The sequence below is a fragment of the Puntigrus tetrazona genome, unplaced genomic scaffold (genome assembly GCF_018831695.1).
Source record: "Puntigrus tetrazona isolate hp1 unplaced genomic scaffold, ASM1883169v1 S000000116, whole genome shotgun sequence".
Lineage (NCBI taxonomy): Eukaryota > Metazoa > Chordata > Actinopteri > Cypriniformes > Cyprinidae > Puntigrus > Puntigrus tetrazona.
Genome location: NW_025047793.1, coordinates 1132457 through 1150594, shown reverse-complemented (window position 1 = coordinate 1150594; position 18138 = coordinate 1132457). Strand labels below are relative to the sequence as shown.

At 39.0% G+C, this 18138-nt stretch overlaps 1 protein-coding gene across 2 annotated transcripts; it reads right to left on the bottom strand.

The window, feature by feature from the left end:
- Positions 1-39: 39 nt before the first annotated feature.
- Positions 40-16382, bottom strand: LOC122332588 (lipoxygenase homology domain-containing protein 1-like). 2 transcript variants are annotated; one of them, XM_043229927.1, is made up of 27 exons: positions 16312-16382; positions 15874-16070; positions 14944-15136; positions 14641-14801; positions 14369-14545; positions 14046-14187; positions 13253-13404; positions 13050-13183; positions 12012-12163; positions 11727-11831; positions 11528-11656; positions 10381-10545; positions 10065-10246; positions 7410-7572; positions 6819-6970; positions 6061-6270; positions 5802-5922; positions 5136-5341; positions 4869-5054; positions 4402-4529; positions 3320-3437; positions 2586-2763; positions 2304-2489; positions 2043-2213; positions 1762-1900; positions 1526-1681; positions 40-1319 (listed from the first exon to the last, which is right to left on the bottom strand). In XM_043229927.1, the coding sequence occupies exons 2-27, from the start codon at positions 15964-15966 to the stop codon at positions 839-841; spliced, it is 4380 nt and encodes a 1459-aa protein (XP_043085862.1). In that variant the 5' UTR covers positions 15967-16070; positions 16312-16382; the 3' UTR covers positions 40-838. The 2 variants fall into 2 exon arrangements, with proteins under 2 accessions (XP_043085862.1, XP_043085863.1); XM_043229928.1 differs by lacking the exons at positions 10065-10246; positions 10381-10545; positions 11528-11656; ... (8 more) ...; positions 15874-16070; positions 16312-16382 and adding an exon at positions 9061-9241.
- Positions 16383-18138: the final 1756 nt, after the last annotated feature.

Sequence of the window (18138 nt, the reverse complement as noted above, 5' to 3'; positions counted from 1 at the left end):
TAAATATAATAAAAGACGATCAAAGTAAAGCAGTGGATTCAGAGCTTTACTTCACACACTTGTACTCCTCACAGAGGTGACAATATGTACAAAATCATAATGTTCAAAATACAAATAATCTTTCACACGTCTATCAAATCATACACACTCTTTAGAGGCACGTTGGTGAGGTGGCACTCTGGAAGATTAGAGAAAGACTGGACTCAACGGTTTCCAAACATTTGGGAGGTTTTTGAGAAGAGCCGAGCTGAATCTTGAGCAGGCCGGATGTTCATGAAACCAGAATTCTGTGATTAAAGTCCCAACGCGAGTGTATTCGATTGGCCGGTTAAAACTGAAGGCATAAATTCAGTTCACTTGAACCGCTCTTTCATTGACCTGCTCGATGAAGTGTTGAGGTGATGTGGAAAATCAGCTGCCATTTACTTTAGTGGGAAAATGAAAACATCAACCAAAAAAATCCATATAACCAGACAAAGAGTGATTTGCAACAAACCCCATGCATCACATTGGCCAGATTTTGCATACAAAAAAAGTCCACTGTCAATAAAATCGCCAAACAACATTAAATGCAATTGCAACTTTAACTTAAAGTGATAGTTCACCCAAAAATGAAAACTGTGTCATCATTGTTTCAGACTTCACGTTGGTATTCTTTCACAGTTCTTCATATAGTAATAAGACTTTCTTATCGGAATTAAATTCAATTATAGCTCAAATCCATCCAGCAATGAATTGTTCCATTGTTTCTTCTAGTCACACAGGTTTGGTACGACATTAGCGTGTAATGAATATTCATTAGTAATACTGACCCAACCATTGACCGGTTGATTAAATATCAATACTTTGGATAGATCACGCGCTTTATCTTTCCGTCCGCTTTGTTTTTATCCAGCCATTTCCCACAGATGAAGATGGTGGTCACCGCGTTGGCCGTGTTTGTAATCTCGATCCTGCTCAGAAGCCACCCGGGACTGAGTCCGGAGTTATCGTGTTCCACGTGCATTCGGAGCAGATCGCCCAGGTCCAGCAGTTCCAGAATAAAGCGGTTCGTCTGGCCGCGCTCAAACAGGTTCTGGAACTTCTTGGTAAGCTGCCTCTGGCCGGAGTCTCCGTTGGAGCCGAAGATGGTGATGAAGACGTTGGCGTCGGTGCCTGCGCCCTTCTCGTCACCCGTGATGACGATGAGCTCGTATTTTACAGGCACCAGGCTTTGGGCCTTGCTGGTGAAGCTCTCGATGAACTTACTGCACTCGAAGGTCTGGAACTCGTCCCGTTTTGAGGAAAGAGGGATGGCGGCGTCACAACGGAAGATATACCTGAGTGAAAGATATAATGTAAACAAAAACTATTTTAGATGTTTAATCATGATCTAGCACCAGTTTTGTCTATACTATGGAAGTCAATGGCTACCAGCAACTTTTTGGTTACCAGCATTTTTCAAAATATCTTCTTTTAAGTCATGCAGGAAAAAAGCTCATATAGGTTTAGAAAAAACTTGTGTTCAAAGTCCAAGGTCACTCACTTATTGCCCAGCTCTTTCTCCGTGACGACAACCTCCTCCACAAACCAGGAGGCCTCCACTTTGACCTTCTTGCCGTCTTTAGGGATGTGTCCCAGACAGATGCTAGCAATGTCTCCCAGCTCCTTGGAGGAGAACTCAAAACGGTCCGTAGCGCCTCTGCAATCACAACACAATTAGAAGACAATTTGCTAACTAATTAGAAATAAATACCAGCTAAGAAACAAATGTACGCTTACCGTAAAAATCGCTTCTTTTTAGTGGAGTTCTCCATCACAAACTCTTTGGAACGTCCTTTCTTCCCTTCCAGTACAATCCAGGCGTTCTCTTTGGTTTCAGCATCAGATGAATCTGCTGTCGTGACCAAGATCTCATATTCTGTATGAGACAAAACACATGCTGTTATAAGATCTAAAATCTAACATATACAGATGCATTATCAAATATGTCACATTATTGAAAAAAATGGGTTGCAAACAAAAAAAGACACTCCGTTTGCGAGCATGTGTGTGTGTCTCACTGGTTTTTTCATCAAAATCCACTGCATCGTTGTTGGCACACGCCAGCTCTCTCATGATCTGCCCGTCGTCCTCGTTCTTGGCGAGCCAGCGGTCACACTGGAAACGAAACTTCTTCCCCAAGATGTCATCGTGCACGTCCACGTACTCCAGGTGCCACCCGGCAGCAGGACCTGTCAGATCAAACACACGCTTCTTCTGAGCAAATACACACATAGAGGTCTGATGACAGGCCTACCTTGAGTTTGACTTCTAATCCTCACCCGAGTTGTCGTGCCAGACGCGCACTTTGGAGAGCTCGCCCAAGCTGAGGACGTCGGGGAAGCGGAACGTATCGGTCTGTTTGCGCTCAAACTTGTTGGTGTTGTTGCTTTCTTTGAGGGTCAGCGTCCCGGTGTCGCCGTTCTCTCCAAAAATAATCATCCACACGTTAGCATCGGTTCCGGCCGCTAAAAAGCAACCGATCGTAGGTTACCGTCTGCGACTATAAACGCAACCGATCGAAGATTGGTTTTTAAGTTCAAAAAAAGCAAATAAGCGCACACCGGTTACATCGCTGGTCTTCACAGAAACGGTGTAGGTGGTGAGCTCCACCATCTCCTCGTCATTTATGACCGCAGGCATCTCACATATGAGCGTTCGCTTGGGCCCGAACGAGCGAGACAGCCACTCCTCGTACATAAACAACGCCACTTCATCCGTCTGCAGGTTATGCAGTTCAATCTGCATGCATTAATGCACAAACACAAAAAATATAACTGTATTTTATAACAGTATATTTTCACACAGACGATAGCCGTTCTTTTCTGTTCTTGTTGACTGGTGAAACATGTGTCATAAGAGTTTTTCAGGCGAGAATGTACTTGTTTAAAATTCAAATCTTTATAAAGATATATATATAAAGATATAAATAAATAATCAGATGTATCCGCTCTGAGCAGACTCAAGCCCGGCTAGCTCTGACGTCTCTGTAGTGATTTAAACGAGATACGTTTAGTTTACAATTAGGGTAGCTTTATATTTAACAGTCATTTGTGGTCTCGTGCATCTTTTATCTGTTCCTTGTCATAGTTCTGGGTAAGCACGAATATTTAGCTTTATATATTTATTTTGAACTTGACCATAGTATAGCGCTGACTGTTTTTTGTCTTAAATGGCTAATACTGTACATTTAAACTGACAAAAAAGGCAGAGTAGTGTTTATTGTTCTTTCATGCTCCACGTCTATCGACGGCAAACAAGCCGTTACAGTCTGTCTGTGTTACTTTCTCTTACAAACCTTTTCCAGGAACCAGTCGGGTCTGCTTCCAGAACCATCTATACGCATTCTCATCTTTCTCAAAGGAGCGATATCCTCAATCTCCAGATTGAAGGTGTCCTTCTGCCCTCGTTCAAACCTACACACCGATACGTTTCAGTGCACATTCATCATTTTTATTTCATTTCAGCTGTTTGTTGTACGTTAACTTGTACTAAAGTACTAAAACTAAATAAAAAGAACTATAGAAATTTTTTAAATTAACAGGAATAAACAACATTACTAAAACTGAAAACAGAAAATAGTAGTATATCATTGTCAATAAAAGAACACTACAGGTAACCTACTTCCTAATAGTTACATTCTTATTCTTTTTTTTCGTATATTCTCATATTGTCCAACTCAAATATCGTTGCAAAACAAACTGTATGAAAACATTATGTTTTTGCATAAAGCATGCATTTTTGTGATATATGAGGACACACATTAGTATAATAACATGTGTATGGCAAAGAATTACAAGAAGAGGGTGATTTATGAGGACATTCCTCCATGTCTCCATTTTTAAAAAGGCTTATAAATCATACAGAATGAGGTTTTTTTTTTTTTAAGTAAAAATGCACAAAGTTTCTTGTGAGAGCTATGTTTAGGTGTAGGTTTGGTGTAAGGCCATTTATATACCATATTTAAATACGGCTTGTACCGTTACGCCTTTGGAATGTCCCCGCAATTCACCAAACCAACTTGAATGTGTGTGTGTGTGTGTGTGGGTGTGTGCGAGTGTGTATGTGTGAGTGTGTGTGTGAGTGTGAGTGTGTGTGTGTGTGTGTGTGTGTGTGTGTGTGTGTGTGTGTGTGTGTGTGTGTGTGTGTGTGTGTGTGTGTGTGTGTGCGTGTGTGTGAGTGTGTATGTGTGAGTGTATGTGTGAGTGTGTGTGTGAGTGTGAGTGTGTGTGTGTGTGTGTGTGTGTGTGTGTGTGTGTGTGAGTGTGTGTGTGTGTGTGTGTGTGTGTGTGAGTGTGTGTGTGTGTGAGTGTGTGTCTGTGTGTGAGTGTGAGTGTGTGTGTGTGAGTGCGTGTGTGTGTGTGTGAGTGTGTATTGTACCTGTCCTCTAGTTTTGGCAGCAGCATTTCCTCTGACGTGCCGTAAACTCCAAACACAGTCATATAGATCTGTGTGTCCGTACCTGCGTGCTGCATTTCTCCTGTTATCACCGTTACCTCGTAGATCACCTAAAGATGAACCTCTTCAATACAGTACACTTACTGGATTATACAGAACACTATCATGATTTCTGAAGGATCACGTGACGCTGAAGACTAGATGAATGATGCTGAAATTCCAGCTTTCATCACAGAAATAAATTACCTCTGAAATACTTTCTAATAGAAAACTGTTATTTTTAAATTGTAATAATATTTCACAATATTATTTACTGTAGAAAGATGTTTATTTCAAAAACATAAAAACCTTTTGAATAGCACAGCATATGCTGTAAGAAGATAATAATATTTAACAAAGCTATAAACATGAGCTATTCCTATTTTTAAGGCTGAAATCAAATGGTGTACCTTCTGTGAGATGTTGACGGTTTCTGCGTCCTGCACATCTAAGAAGCGGGCGGTCAGACCGTCTCCTCTGTCTTTGGCCAGCCAGCATTTACAGGGAAACACGTAGCGCACCGCTTTGGTCGGCACATCCACGGTCAGCTCGTCCACTAACCAGCAGCTCTCCGGAGTCGCCCCGTCGTGACCCAGCTACACACAACACAAACCAACAACCTGTACACTGAGCTGACGAGTACAGACTCCTGAATCTGTGTGCCTGCTTTCACTCACTTGCACTTTCTTGATGTCGCCGACATCACTTCCGTAACAGGTGAAGTAATCCAAGGATCCGGGCAGGAATGCGCTTTTCCCGCCCGAGTCGAGCCAGAGGCGATCGGTCTTCTTGTTCTTCTTTCCTATGATGATGACATATATTCGACTGCTCGTCCCAGCATCCCGGTCTGACCCCGTCGTCACCGAGAAGTGGTAGGGAATCACTACACACACACACACACACACACACACACACACACACACACACAATTACTTTTTCCCCTCATATTAAATTAAAATAGAGAATAGTGGCATTTGCTCATGAAAAACTCATGCCATGGTATGATTGTATGTGGTTGAAGAAATTCATTTAATTAATAATTTAATTTAATTTAAGTGACTAAAACTGGCATTATCTGTATGATTTAATTATCACTTCTCATTTGCACTTCTTACTACATTTCACTCATATTTTAGCAATAAATATAATAAAAATGGTGTGTATTTATACACACATACATACATATGTAAACAAAAATATAATACTCACAAACATGTATATGGAAAAAAATGTGTGCTAGCATATAAATTGTAATGAAAATATTGTATGAAATAATAAAAGTCCCAAAGGCGTTTGAAGGCCACTGTATGTTGTGGAGAAGGTCACTATGTTCTTATACATACACGATCCTTCTTCATCTTCTTCCTCTGAATGTCGTTTCTTGTTTTTCTTGTTCATGTTGCTGTCCAGATTTGTCACTTTTTTAATTGGACAGAAGGCGGTCTCTCGCTCTCCCTCATACCCCTACACACACACACACACACACACACACACACACACACACAGTAGACACATCTGGATGTGCTCTGGACTCGTCTGTAACGCTGTGACAGTGTTAACGCATGCATGCACGGGTGCACACATGCACACATGCAGGCAGACCTTAACGTAGAACACCCTGTCGATCCGTCTGTCCTCCTTCTTCCTCGAAAGCCATCGCTCACACAAAAACAGAAAGACTTCCTCCGTATCTTGGTCCAGCACTTCCACCTGTTCCAGGTACCAATCAGCACTCAGCAGGCTGTTGTCATGACGAATGCGGATCTTAAACACCTGGCCCAGATCCACGGCCTCCAGAGTGAAGGTGTCCACCTGACCAATCAGAAGCAGCCAATCAGAGCGCAGTTTATAACTTTATACAGAAAAGGTGCATTAAAAAGTGCTGATCAGTAAAGACATTTATGGTGTCACAAAATTTCTTGAGCAAATCAAATCAAATTAAATCATATCAACATATTAGAAAGATAATGTGACACTGAAGCAATGATGCTTTTTATCGCAGGAATTTTTTATATATATATTTATTTATTTATATTCTTATAAATTATATTTAATATTTAAATTTAAACTTAACATATTTTCTTAAATATATACATACGTGTGTGTAATATATATATATACATACATACATGGCACACATATATAGTACAAAAATATATTGCGATTAATCATTTAACAGCACTAAAATAGGAAACAGTTCATTCAAAATGTAACAATATCTCATTTTTTTACTGTATTTTAGATCAAACAAATGATCTTACCTAACCCAAGATCTGAAAGGCCGTTTTAAATGATGTCTTTGTTTTAATGGTATTAAAAAGGTCTAAATACTTGGGATGGACGATGTACGTGTGTCTCACCGATCCTCTCTCAAACTTGTTGCTGTTCTCAGACTTGCTGAGTTTGCGTTCTCCAGTGTCTCCCATGTCTCCGTAAAGAGTGATGAACACGTTAGCATCGGTTCCTGCTCCATACACGTCTCCCGTGGTCACCGTCACCGTATATGTGTGAACTGTAACACACACACGTACATGCGCTAGTCTCGCTGGGTAATGAATGAGTCCAAAAAAGTAGAGTTTGATTGCAGCCATTTTGCATAAAACTGTTGAATGCATAAATATATAGATGAGTGACCCTTGAACACAAAACAATAGGGAACATTGAGGTTTAAACATCATCTGAAAGCTGAATAAATACGCTAGGATAGGACAACTATATACAACTATATGAAAATCTGAGGGTACAAAAAAATGTAAACTTGGAGAAAACCACCTTTAAAGTTTTACAAATGCATTCTTAGCAATGCATGCTTTTAATACATTTAAGATAGGAAATATCTTCATGGAACATGAATTTTACTATAAAACTGATTAATAATTGATCATTTTGACCCATACAGTGTATTTTTGTCTATTGCTACACATAAGCCCCGTATCCGGTCCCCAGCTTACTCTCCAGCGCGTCGTCCACCTCGGTCTCGATGACTTTGAGGGTCCCGTCTCGGGAAAGTTTCTCCACGATGATGTCAGACGGCACCAGCTCTCGAATCGTCTCGCCGTCTTCCTCCGAGCGAGCCAGCCATCCCTCACACGGGAATATCGCCGTCTCGGAGCCCTGCGTCAAAACACGCTCAATATTAGTCCTTTACATTTTACTAAATCACATTCTAATGACAATGCCATTCAAAGGTCAAAGTTCACCCATAAATGAAAATCCTTACTCATCCTCATTTTGCTCCAAACACGTGAGACCTTTGTTCATGTTCGTAACACAAATTAAGATATTTCTGATGAATTGTGAGAGCTCTCCGAGCCTCTATAGACAGAGAGACCCAAACCTGACTCAGAAATCATCAGAGATTCAACTCTACATACATGAAGATACGGGAATATTTTTTGTGCACAAAGAAAACTAAATAACGACTTTATTCAGTGATTTGGCTCCTCCAAATTCAATAACGCCATTATTTTGGTTTTCTTCACGCACAAAAACTATTCTCTTAGCTTTACGAAATATATGGCTAAACCGCTGATGAACCATTTGCTTATTTTAATAAAGTCTTTACTAAATCTCTGGATCTTAGTGCTCTTGGGCTATCTTGGGCTCTCAGATTTGTGTTCTGAAGATGAACAGAGGTCCTCAGAAGCACTCGAAGGGGAGTAATTACATACAGAATTACATTTCTGGGAGAAGTCTCTCTTTAATGTGTGCAGCGATGCAGTGCTTTATTCTACAGGACTACCTGTCTACTGAAGAACTGAAGAGTCCGGGCAGACTCGGTTTTTATTTCATAAAATAATCAAATCAAATCTGTCACACAGGCCTAAGGTCTGATTTATTTGAAAAGAAGTCTTTTGCGCTCGCCCTGGCTGCATTTATAAAATCCTCGGATGCAAAGTTAAATTTTCAGCGTTCCTCCATGCTACGTGATCCTTTCAAAGTCATGTTGGTTTGCTGCTCAGTATATGAAAGCTGAAAACAGTTTTGCTGCTTCATATATTCGTAGAAACTATTTTTTAAGCACTTCCAAACAGCACATTTGAAATAATAGTACCATCATGAAGGTCTTCACTGTCTTCACTTTTGATCAATTTAATGCATCCTTCCTAAACAACCGTATTAATGTGTTTAAATAAGGGTTTGTGTTTGACGGAGCTCGAGCCGAGGCAGTGTTTCACAGATAGCTCTGGACTGGAGACGGGTCACAGAAGATCAGTCACTGGAACTAATTATACAAACGGCAACAGAGAGCAGATGTGGGTCAATGAAATGGGTGGACGACGGACAGCGGAGAGGAAAAGAAGGTTTTCCACGGCCAGACGGGATCATTCTAGACTCAACCGAGTTTCACGTTGCCAGAATTAAGACTAATATATCTGGTCCAAAGCGTAGCTGAGTCTGGCCAACAACGCCCGCTTACAGGAAAGACCCGTCTGAGCCACACGTGGAAGATCAGCCGCAGACGGTGGCAGGATATGTGTTTCTGGATCGCTCGAGCGTTTTACAAAACATGCTGAGATTACAGGAGTCGTGTTTAACTGTGCGGCACGTGGAGATAGATCCGTAGACGAGCAGAAAGGACTGTGAGATAAACACCAATACCTTCCCTTTCCGGAGAAGACGGCGAATTTCCACACGGTCTAAATGCCAGCCAGGATTCACCCCTCGATTATCATGACCGATACGGATCTTCTCAATGATGTCTCCAATGTCCTCCAACTGAAGAAGCCAAGAATCAACATCAGTATCAGCAGTCATTAGAGTATTAGTAGTAATAACTTCTAATACTCTATTCTAATGGGTCCAGAGCGTACTACATACTGACTATGAGACGCTTTGCAGGTATATGTCCCCTGACCTCCCCTAACGGTCTACTCTATTAGATGCTGCGAAACTTCATGAGAATTAGTTGCCATGTAGTTAAGAAGTTACTTATAGGTAGTAAAATTTCTAAGTTGGCTATCAAAATAAAGTATAAGGTTAAAACAAATGCAATAATAAATAGTAAAACAGTAAAAATAAAATTGAAACTAAAATTAAAACAATTAAATAAGTTAATTTAAATAAAATAAAGTAATTAAAATTCATTTCAAATTTAATGTATAGTACAGTATATATTTACCTGTATTTACATATATATTTATATTATATATATATATATATATATATATATATATATATATATATATATATATATATATATATATATATATATATATATATATATATATATATATATATATTTTTTTTTTTTTTTTTTTTTTTTTTTTTTTTTAAATATAAACTTATTTTTTTAAACATATACATGAATGTGTGTGTATTTATATGTACATATTAAATACATATATTATGTAAACAAGAACTTCTATTTTGGATTAATAATAGTTAATTGTTTAACAGCACCACTATATAAACATCACATACTACTGCTACTAAAACAAAGAAAGACAAAAAGAAATGGTAAAACTTTAAATGAAAGTGATTTTAAAACTAAAGTGAGAGTAAAATCAGCCTGCTAGGTGTACTGCTCTGTCGTTGGTCCATCAGTAAAACACACACAGCATCTTTTTCCTGTTGAGCGGCACAGAAAGGACCTGCTGGTTTACCTCCACGATGAACATGTCCTCCGCTCCTCGCTCAAAGTACATCCTCCTCTCTCTCTTGTTGACGCAGAGAGACTTCTGAGACGAACACACTCCGTTCTGCCCGTACAGGATGATGAAGACGTCTGCGTCCGTTCCCGCAGCAAACACATCGCTGGTGAAGATTTTAATCTCGTAGGGAACGACTGCAGCGCAACAGAGGAAAGCACAGAAATCTAAGTCTGCCTGCGAGAGTTTTTAGAGTTAGTCTGTGTGTATCATAGAGTGTGTATCATAGAGTGTGTATCATAGAGTGTGTATCATAGAGTGTGTATCATACAGGGAGTGTAGAGCACTGTCTGAAGCTCATTAGGGTACAGGTCTCTGACGATGGCGCCGTCGTCTTTTCCTTTATCCAGCCAGCGGCCGCACGGGAAGCGCAGCAACTGACCGAGAGACGGAGCGTCGATCTCCACCCAGTCCAGAAACCAGCCTGGAGACGCACCTGAGGACACACACACACACACACACACAGAGACACGTGCAGCATCCACATACACACACGTACACTGTAAGTAATTGTCTGTAGGATTTACACCAACGCTGGATTCAGAGAGCCAGAGGAAAACCAGTCAAAGTGAACAGTCACAGATTAAGTGACAGTTTAATGCAAAAAAGACATAAAAGCATGAATGACAAAGATGCAGACACAGATTCATATGAATATATAAATAAACCTTCATTCTCGTCATGCACGCACAAACCTCACTGGATTCATTAGGCTTGCACATCACCTTAAACTTTCATTTAAACTACAAGTGACTAAAGACTGCGTCTATTTGATCAAAAATACAGTAAAAACATTAATGTAGTAAAATATTACTGCAATTTAAAATGCAGTCCTGTAATTAAAGCTGAATCATTACTGCAGTGATGTATATTCAGGATTTTTAATAATAATAATAATAATTAAAAAAATTAAAGAATGGCATTTATTTGAGACATACATCTTTTGTAAGTTTATAAATATCTTTTCTGTACTTCTGATCAATGTAGTGCACCCTTGATAAACAAAAGCATTCATTTTTTATTTTGTAAGCACCCCCTAATGAACAGCGGTGTTTTTTTGATGCATAATAAATGACTTCCACTTTATAAAGAAGTATTTTTAAAATAAGAGAATCATAAACGATGATGCTGTAAAGTACAAACCACTCGTGTCTTTATACTATCTCTAAAAAACCTCGCTCTTCTCAACAACACAATATCATTAACAGGAATGATGTTCATTACTTTTGTTTTTTGCTGTAAAAAGAACAGCGATTCGTTACAGTGTAAACACACACACACACACACACACACACACACACACACGCGTCAATCATCAATGCACGGATATCAGCTCCGCCGGACCTCAGCCGCTTCAATAAAATGCAGTTTCAGCATATTTCCATAAATGCGTTCACGATTATAGCGTGCTATCTGACCTGCGTTGTCGTGTCCGATGCGGATTCTCTTGAGTTTTCCGATGTCCACAGCTTCGATGGTGAACTCGTCAGTCAGTCCCAACTCAAACTTGTTCCTGTGGTTCTTCGACGCCTTCAGGTTAATGATACCTGACACACAAACACACGTTCAGCAGAGGAACAGCACTATCAGTACGCTCTCAACTGTTTCCATAGCTACCGGTGTCATCTTTGGTCCCGTAAAGAATAGAGTAAACGTTTGCATCTGTCCCGGCGTTCTTCTTCTCCCCGGTCTTTACTCTCATTGTGAACGTGGTGGACATGGCTACACACACACACACACACACACACACACACACACACACACACACACACACACACACACACACACACACACACACACACACACACACACACACACACACGCGCACACACACACAGACATAATCAACGTAACGAGCAAATGCCATTAGGTTAAAGCAGAGCGCTCAGTAACATTCAGAACCTTTTTGCTCTAGTCCGAGTTGAGCAGGCGACGACTCCTCTTCTTCATCTTCGTCTCTCTTCATGAAAGCCTCGTCTACGGGCACTAACTCACGGCCCAGCTGCCCGTCGTCTTCATCCACCGCCAGCCAGCGCTGACAGGGGAAAAAATACCTGAACCACACACACAAATCACTTGAATTCTTGAGGATCTAAAAACAGAAACTAGAATAAATATTAACTGTAATAAGAGAAAATGTAAAACATATACATTCTTCATTTTCCGTTAAGTTTTAAATATTAAAATAATTAAAACTTTAGAAACTAAAAGCTAAAAAGTAATGAAAACAATATAGTGAAAATATAAAAAATATTTAAAAAATATTTAAAAAATTACTAAAATTCATTTAAAATATTAAAAACAAAATTGTAAACATATAATAAAGCACAATACATTACTACAATTAAAATAAAATAAATGTTAAAAAATAAAATATTAAATATATTTAAAAATATAAATATAATTCAAAATGTTAAAAACTATAATAGTACATTAATGATACGAAACTAATGGCTCAGTAACCCGATGTCTCTTCCTCATGATCTCAAAAATGAAATTTGCTAGATATTTGTAAATTCAATCTATTAATTAATAAATACATGTATTTTAACAATATTTTTTTTTCTTTAAAATGTATTTTTTTAAATTCATATTTATGCGTTTTCTGCAATCAGGGATATTAATATAAACTCAACCATTTCTCATCTAAAATTTCCAAAATTAAAGATCTGAACTAAATCATAAATAAATCATATTAATTGTATGAAGTCTCAGCCCTCACTGTACATCGACAATTTACTCATTTGCATCTATTTCTATTTCTCCTGAGAAATATTAAAGGAAACAAAGGTGCGACTTAAATAAAACTAGCGACTGACGAAGTTCAGTACAGAGCATGAAATGGAAGCATCGGTGTTAAAATTGTACGTGGTTCCTTTTCAAATGCATTCTTAACTAAACTAACTAGTCTGAGAAGTGCACTGGGTGCATGACGCTCACATGGTTTCATCCTTCGTGTCAAAGATCTCGACGCGGTCCAGATACCACGCAGCATTAGCCTGCTTGTTATCGTGCCGAATCCTCAGTTTCTTCAGGAGCCCCAGATCCATCGCGGTGATGGTGAACTCGTCCTCCTGAAAGTGATGCTCGCTCAGGTGCGTGCTCTATTCAGTGTGACCGTGTGTGTGCTTTCTTCCACTCACCTGTCCGCGCTCAAACTTGTTCAGGTGGTTTGACTTGCGTAGTTTTCTCTCGCCTGTGTCGCCCATTTCTCCGTAGACGTCGATGAAAACACTCGCATCAGTCCCGGCCCCCATCATATCCCCGGTGAAAACATGAACCTCATATGAGTTCTCTAAAACACACGAACACACAAGTGTCTTCTCAAAATGTGCTTCTGCTGAAGGTATCAGGCGGGACAAGAGAGATTTTTACACTTACCACGTCTCATTGGCTCATATGTAAAAACATATTTATAAAAAGGTATAAACAAATTTACGAATTTATTTAAAATCATTAAATATAATACAAATTTATTAATACATTTGGAATTCATATTTTAATTATTTATATTTATATAATTAAAATAAAAATATAAATTATGCTAATTATATATATATATATTTTTTTTTTAAAGTGCATTTATTAGTAATTATTTACATTTATTAGTTTTTTATTTTATTATATATTTTAAATAAACAATATTTTAATATAAAAGTGTTTATTTACAATGACTGTTTTTATATATAAAAATATGAATATTTTAATTAATATATTATATATATATATATATATATATATATATATATATATATATATATATATATATATATATATATATATATATATATATATATATATATAATTTTTTTCTAATTTAAAAATATATAAATGCATATTTTAAATAAACTAATTATTTTACTATAAAAGTGTTTATTTCAAATGATAGTTTTTTAATATATACTTTTTGGTGAAGGATTGAATCTCTCTCTATACCCTCCAGATCTTCGTAGTCCTCAGCACGCAGCTCCACGAGGATCTCTCCGTCCTCTTCATCACGAGCGAGCCATCGGCCGCACGGGAAGCTGAAAGTTCGAACAACCTCCTTCAGTTCTCCTGGGGATTCCTCTTCTTCCTCCTGAAGAGGATTCGTGTAAAGACAAATACGTAAATTGTGGTCAATCATTATTAGTTTTTGCTCATTCTGAAAAAAAGTGTTCAATTTGGTCGCTCTCAGTACTGAACAGTTTAGCTTCTGGACTAAATGAAGAAAAGGATGTTTTTGTTGTTTTAAAAGCTCAAACTTGCTCCTATCTGACCTTTTTCTTCTTTTTCTTCTTTTTGTCTTTCTTGTCTTCCTCTTTCTTCTCTGGTTTCACCATGGCCATGACCAGCCGTTTAACATCCACTTTCTCCAGGAACCATCCAGCCCCTATCCCAGAGCCGTCATGACCGATTCGGATCTTATAGACCCGTCCCACATCTAGGCCCTCGATCTGAAATCAACCGAAGAACATGCATCTCTTCAGACGCGAACAATCGGATTGTAGAAATGGCACGTCGCTTGAGAAACACAACTCCGTGGAGTCACCCTAAAGATCTCAGTGGTTCCTCTCTCAAAGTTGTTGGACCGGCTCTTCAGCTGAATCAGTTCGGTTTTTCCCTCCTCGCCGTAAATCTGCAGGAAGACGTTGGCGTTCGTCCCTCCGGCCCACACGTCTCCGGTCACCACGGTAACCTCATAATTGATCACTGTCAATCAGAAAAACAACGGTGGATCATTTTCACTCCACAGACTTCTGCGTGACTTTCACTAACGACGGTCAAATCCGTTGAAGATTCCCAGGGGATGCATCTGTTCGTACACGAAACAACACACGCGTGAAATACATACGCTTCTCTATCTCCAGCGTCTCACTCGGATAGATTTCCACCTCCACCTTCCCATCGGCCTCGTCCTTGCAGAGCCAGCGGTGACTGGGGAACATGTACTGCACGCCGTGCACCGGGACCCAGATCTGAACGCTGTCCAGGAACCAACCGGCTCGCAGGCCCTCGTTAGTGTGGCCAATCAGCAGCCTGTTTATCTACAGGACCCAGAAAACACACGCACTCTCGTCTCACATTAATGTGTGCGTTATATATTTAGCATATTTTATTTCATATTTGATTCCTAGCACGTATCTATCCTGATAACGTAGAACAGAGCAGCGTGAAGTTAGCAGGATAGAGATCATTTGAACAACAGAACAAAATATAACTAAATTAAACATTAGAATAGAATAGAATAGAATGAGTTTAACAGAACGGTTTGAATTAAACGTAATAGAACACATTTAAAAAGAACTAAATTGAACAAATTGAAACATCAGGAAGAACAGAACAGAACGGGTTTAGCAAAATAATATGAACAAGTAAAAAGGGATACAATGGGATAGAATAGAATAAAATTAGTTTAACAGAATAAAGTGAATGTGAACAATAGAACGCAATAGAATAAACCTAACAATAGTAAATAGAACCAAAAAAAGAGTTAACTTTTTTATTATAAAGAATATTACAAAAGACAGCAGAACAGAATAGAGTTCATTTGGACCACAGAATAAAAAGCAATAAAACTACAAAAAAATAATAGAACTATATATATATATATAAAGAATAGAAAGAATAGAAAGAATAGAATACAACAAGAATAGAATATAATAAGGTTTAAAAAGCGGAACAGAAATGGAGAAAGATGAAGAATAGAATAGAATGGAATAGAATAGAATAGAATTAGAACTGTAGACCGGTTGATTGTGCTGAACATGATCAGGTATCATACCTTGCCGATGTCAAAGGTCTCTATGGTGAAGATGTCCGTCTGTCCCGTCTCAAAATAGTTCCCCAGGTCGTTATCGGAGACGACCAGCAGCATCTTGTTGGTGTCTCCTTTCTCTCCGTACAGCTTTACGAACACCTTCGAATCGGAGCTGGCACCATTAATACTGCCCGTCTTTATCGCTATGTGATAACCAACAGCTGGGACGAAAACACACACACACACACACACACACACTGAGTCAAAACACATTCATGTACTCAGAAATACTGAGATCATTTCGTTTCACCGCTGTGTGTTTTACTGTGTGTGTGTGTGTGTGTGTGTGTGTGTGTGTGTGTGTGTGTGTGTGTGTGTGTGTGTGTGTGTGTGTGTGTGTGTGTGTGTGTGTGTGTGTGTGTGTGTGTGTGTGTGTGTGTGTGTGTGTGTGTGTTCACTCACTGAACAAACGTTGGCCATCATCAGTAGGAACTAACTCTCTTACAATCTGCCCGTCGTCTTCATTACGATCCAGCCACCTGAGACGAGACAGAGAGAGATACAGTAGGGATGCGTGTGTGTGTGTGTCTGTGTGTGTGTGTGTGCGTGTGTGTGTGTGTGTGTGTGTGTGTGTGTGTGTGTGTGTGTGTGTGTGTGTGTGTGTGTGTGTGTGTGTGTGTGTGTGTGTGTGTGTGTGTGTGTGTGTGTGTGTGTGTGTGTGTGTGTGTGTGCGTGTGTGTGTGTGTGTGTGTGTGTGTGTGTGTGTGTGTGTGTGTGTGTGTGTGTGTGTGTGTGTGTGTGTGTGTGTGTGTGTGTGTGTGTGTGCGTGCGTGCGTGTGTGTGTGTGTGTGTGTGTGTGTGTGTGAGCTCTCTCGTTGATGTAGGTAGGGTTTCCTCGGCACTCATTAGTGTCTATTAGTAACCAGAGTCAGTTTTCTCAACTACATAATTGACTTAAACACCACTCTCCCGTGTTCTTTACCCATCCAGACACACACATATACACACGGACTAGTGAGTTAGAGATGAGCTTGAGCACACGATGTCTGTTAGACCGCCTTGCCTGTAACACGGGAACTGGATGGAGGACGCCTCGGGTTGGCCCTCCTCTCTGACCATCACCTTATCCAGGAACCAACCGCATCCTCCGCCTCGTCCGTCGTGACCAATCCGAACCCTCCTGATCGGTCCCAGTGAGACGGCCTCCACCAGGAACTCATCATGCTGAGAAAAGAGTGAAAGCAGTGTATAGAATACTACGCATACATACTGAGTATATACTGGGTTCTCCATTCTGCAGTGTAACGTGTTAAAATGAACCGGATGTAATATCTTTAATTAGATTAACAGAAGCTAAACAAACTAATTATATCGATCGTCTAAACTTTAGCTATCAATTTGTTTCTATAGACAGCAGCTTCGAAAAAGGCATATTCTACTTTTTGTCTGTGGAATCAAACTTCTCATACGCCGCTGTTATTATTAATATACTAATGGCTGCCAAATATGGCATTTATAAAGTAATGTAATTTATGAACGAATAGCCTATAAACAAGAGAGAAGGTTTTGGGATTTGGGATGGAACTCAATAAAACTTATATAATAAAAAATGTTTAAAATTCATAAAACAGTTTCCATAGATGCAACCTGGCCGTGCTGATATGCATGTTATCACGTGTTGATAATAACCAGAGAAAAGCATTATAAAATTGACGATATTAAGAGGATTTAGTATTTCCAATCAATGTAGATTACATTCTTCTTATTTTTAGGCCTGTTATTATTATTATTATTATATTATTATTACTTTTATTAATAAAATATATGAAATAGCTGTGAAATAGGTTATTGGCTTACTATTATATTTATATATATATATATATATATATATATATATATAATCTATTCTTTTAAAAGATATTAATGTATACAATGAATGATAGGCCTATAATCTCATGTTTTTCACTATACGAGCCACAAAAGAAATATTGAGGGAATATTTAAGGCACACTTTCTTGTTAAAGTAGATTCATCTCTTGTTGTCTCAGAAAGTATACGCAGCATCAGACATCTCTGATTTAATTTCAGTGTTAGTCTGCCTTTATGTGCTGTATCTCTTATTATAATCAGTGCTGGAAACAGTTGCTCACGTTTCCTTTCTCAAACTTGTTGGCGTTGTTCTTGCTCATGAACATCAGACGCTCTCCGGTGTCTCCCAGGTCTCCGATGATGTTCAAGTAAACGCTGGCGTCTGTCCCACTTCCGCTGACGGTTCCCGTGCAAATCGTC

Coding starts and splice junctions, on each gene's coding strand:
- LOC122332588 (XM_043229927.1), bottom strand. CDS start 15,966: ATGCTGCTGGTCGTCTCCGATAACGACCTGGGGAACTATTTTGAGACG. Junction 5,342..5,801: donor AGAAGATGAAGAAGGATCGT/GTATGTATAAGA, acceptor GTGTGTGTGTAG/TGATTCCCTACCACTTCTCG. Junction 5,055..5,135: donor GCGACATCAAGAAAGTGCAA/GTGAGTGAAAGC, acceptor TGTTGTGTGTAG/CTGGGTCACGACGGGGCGAC.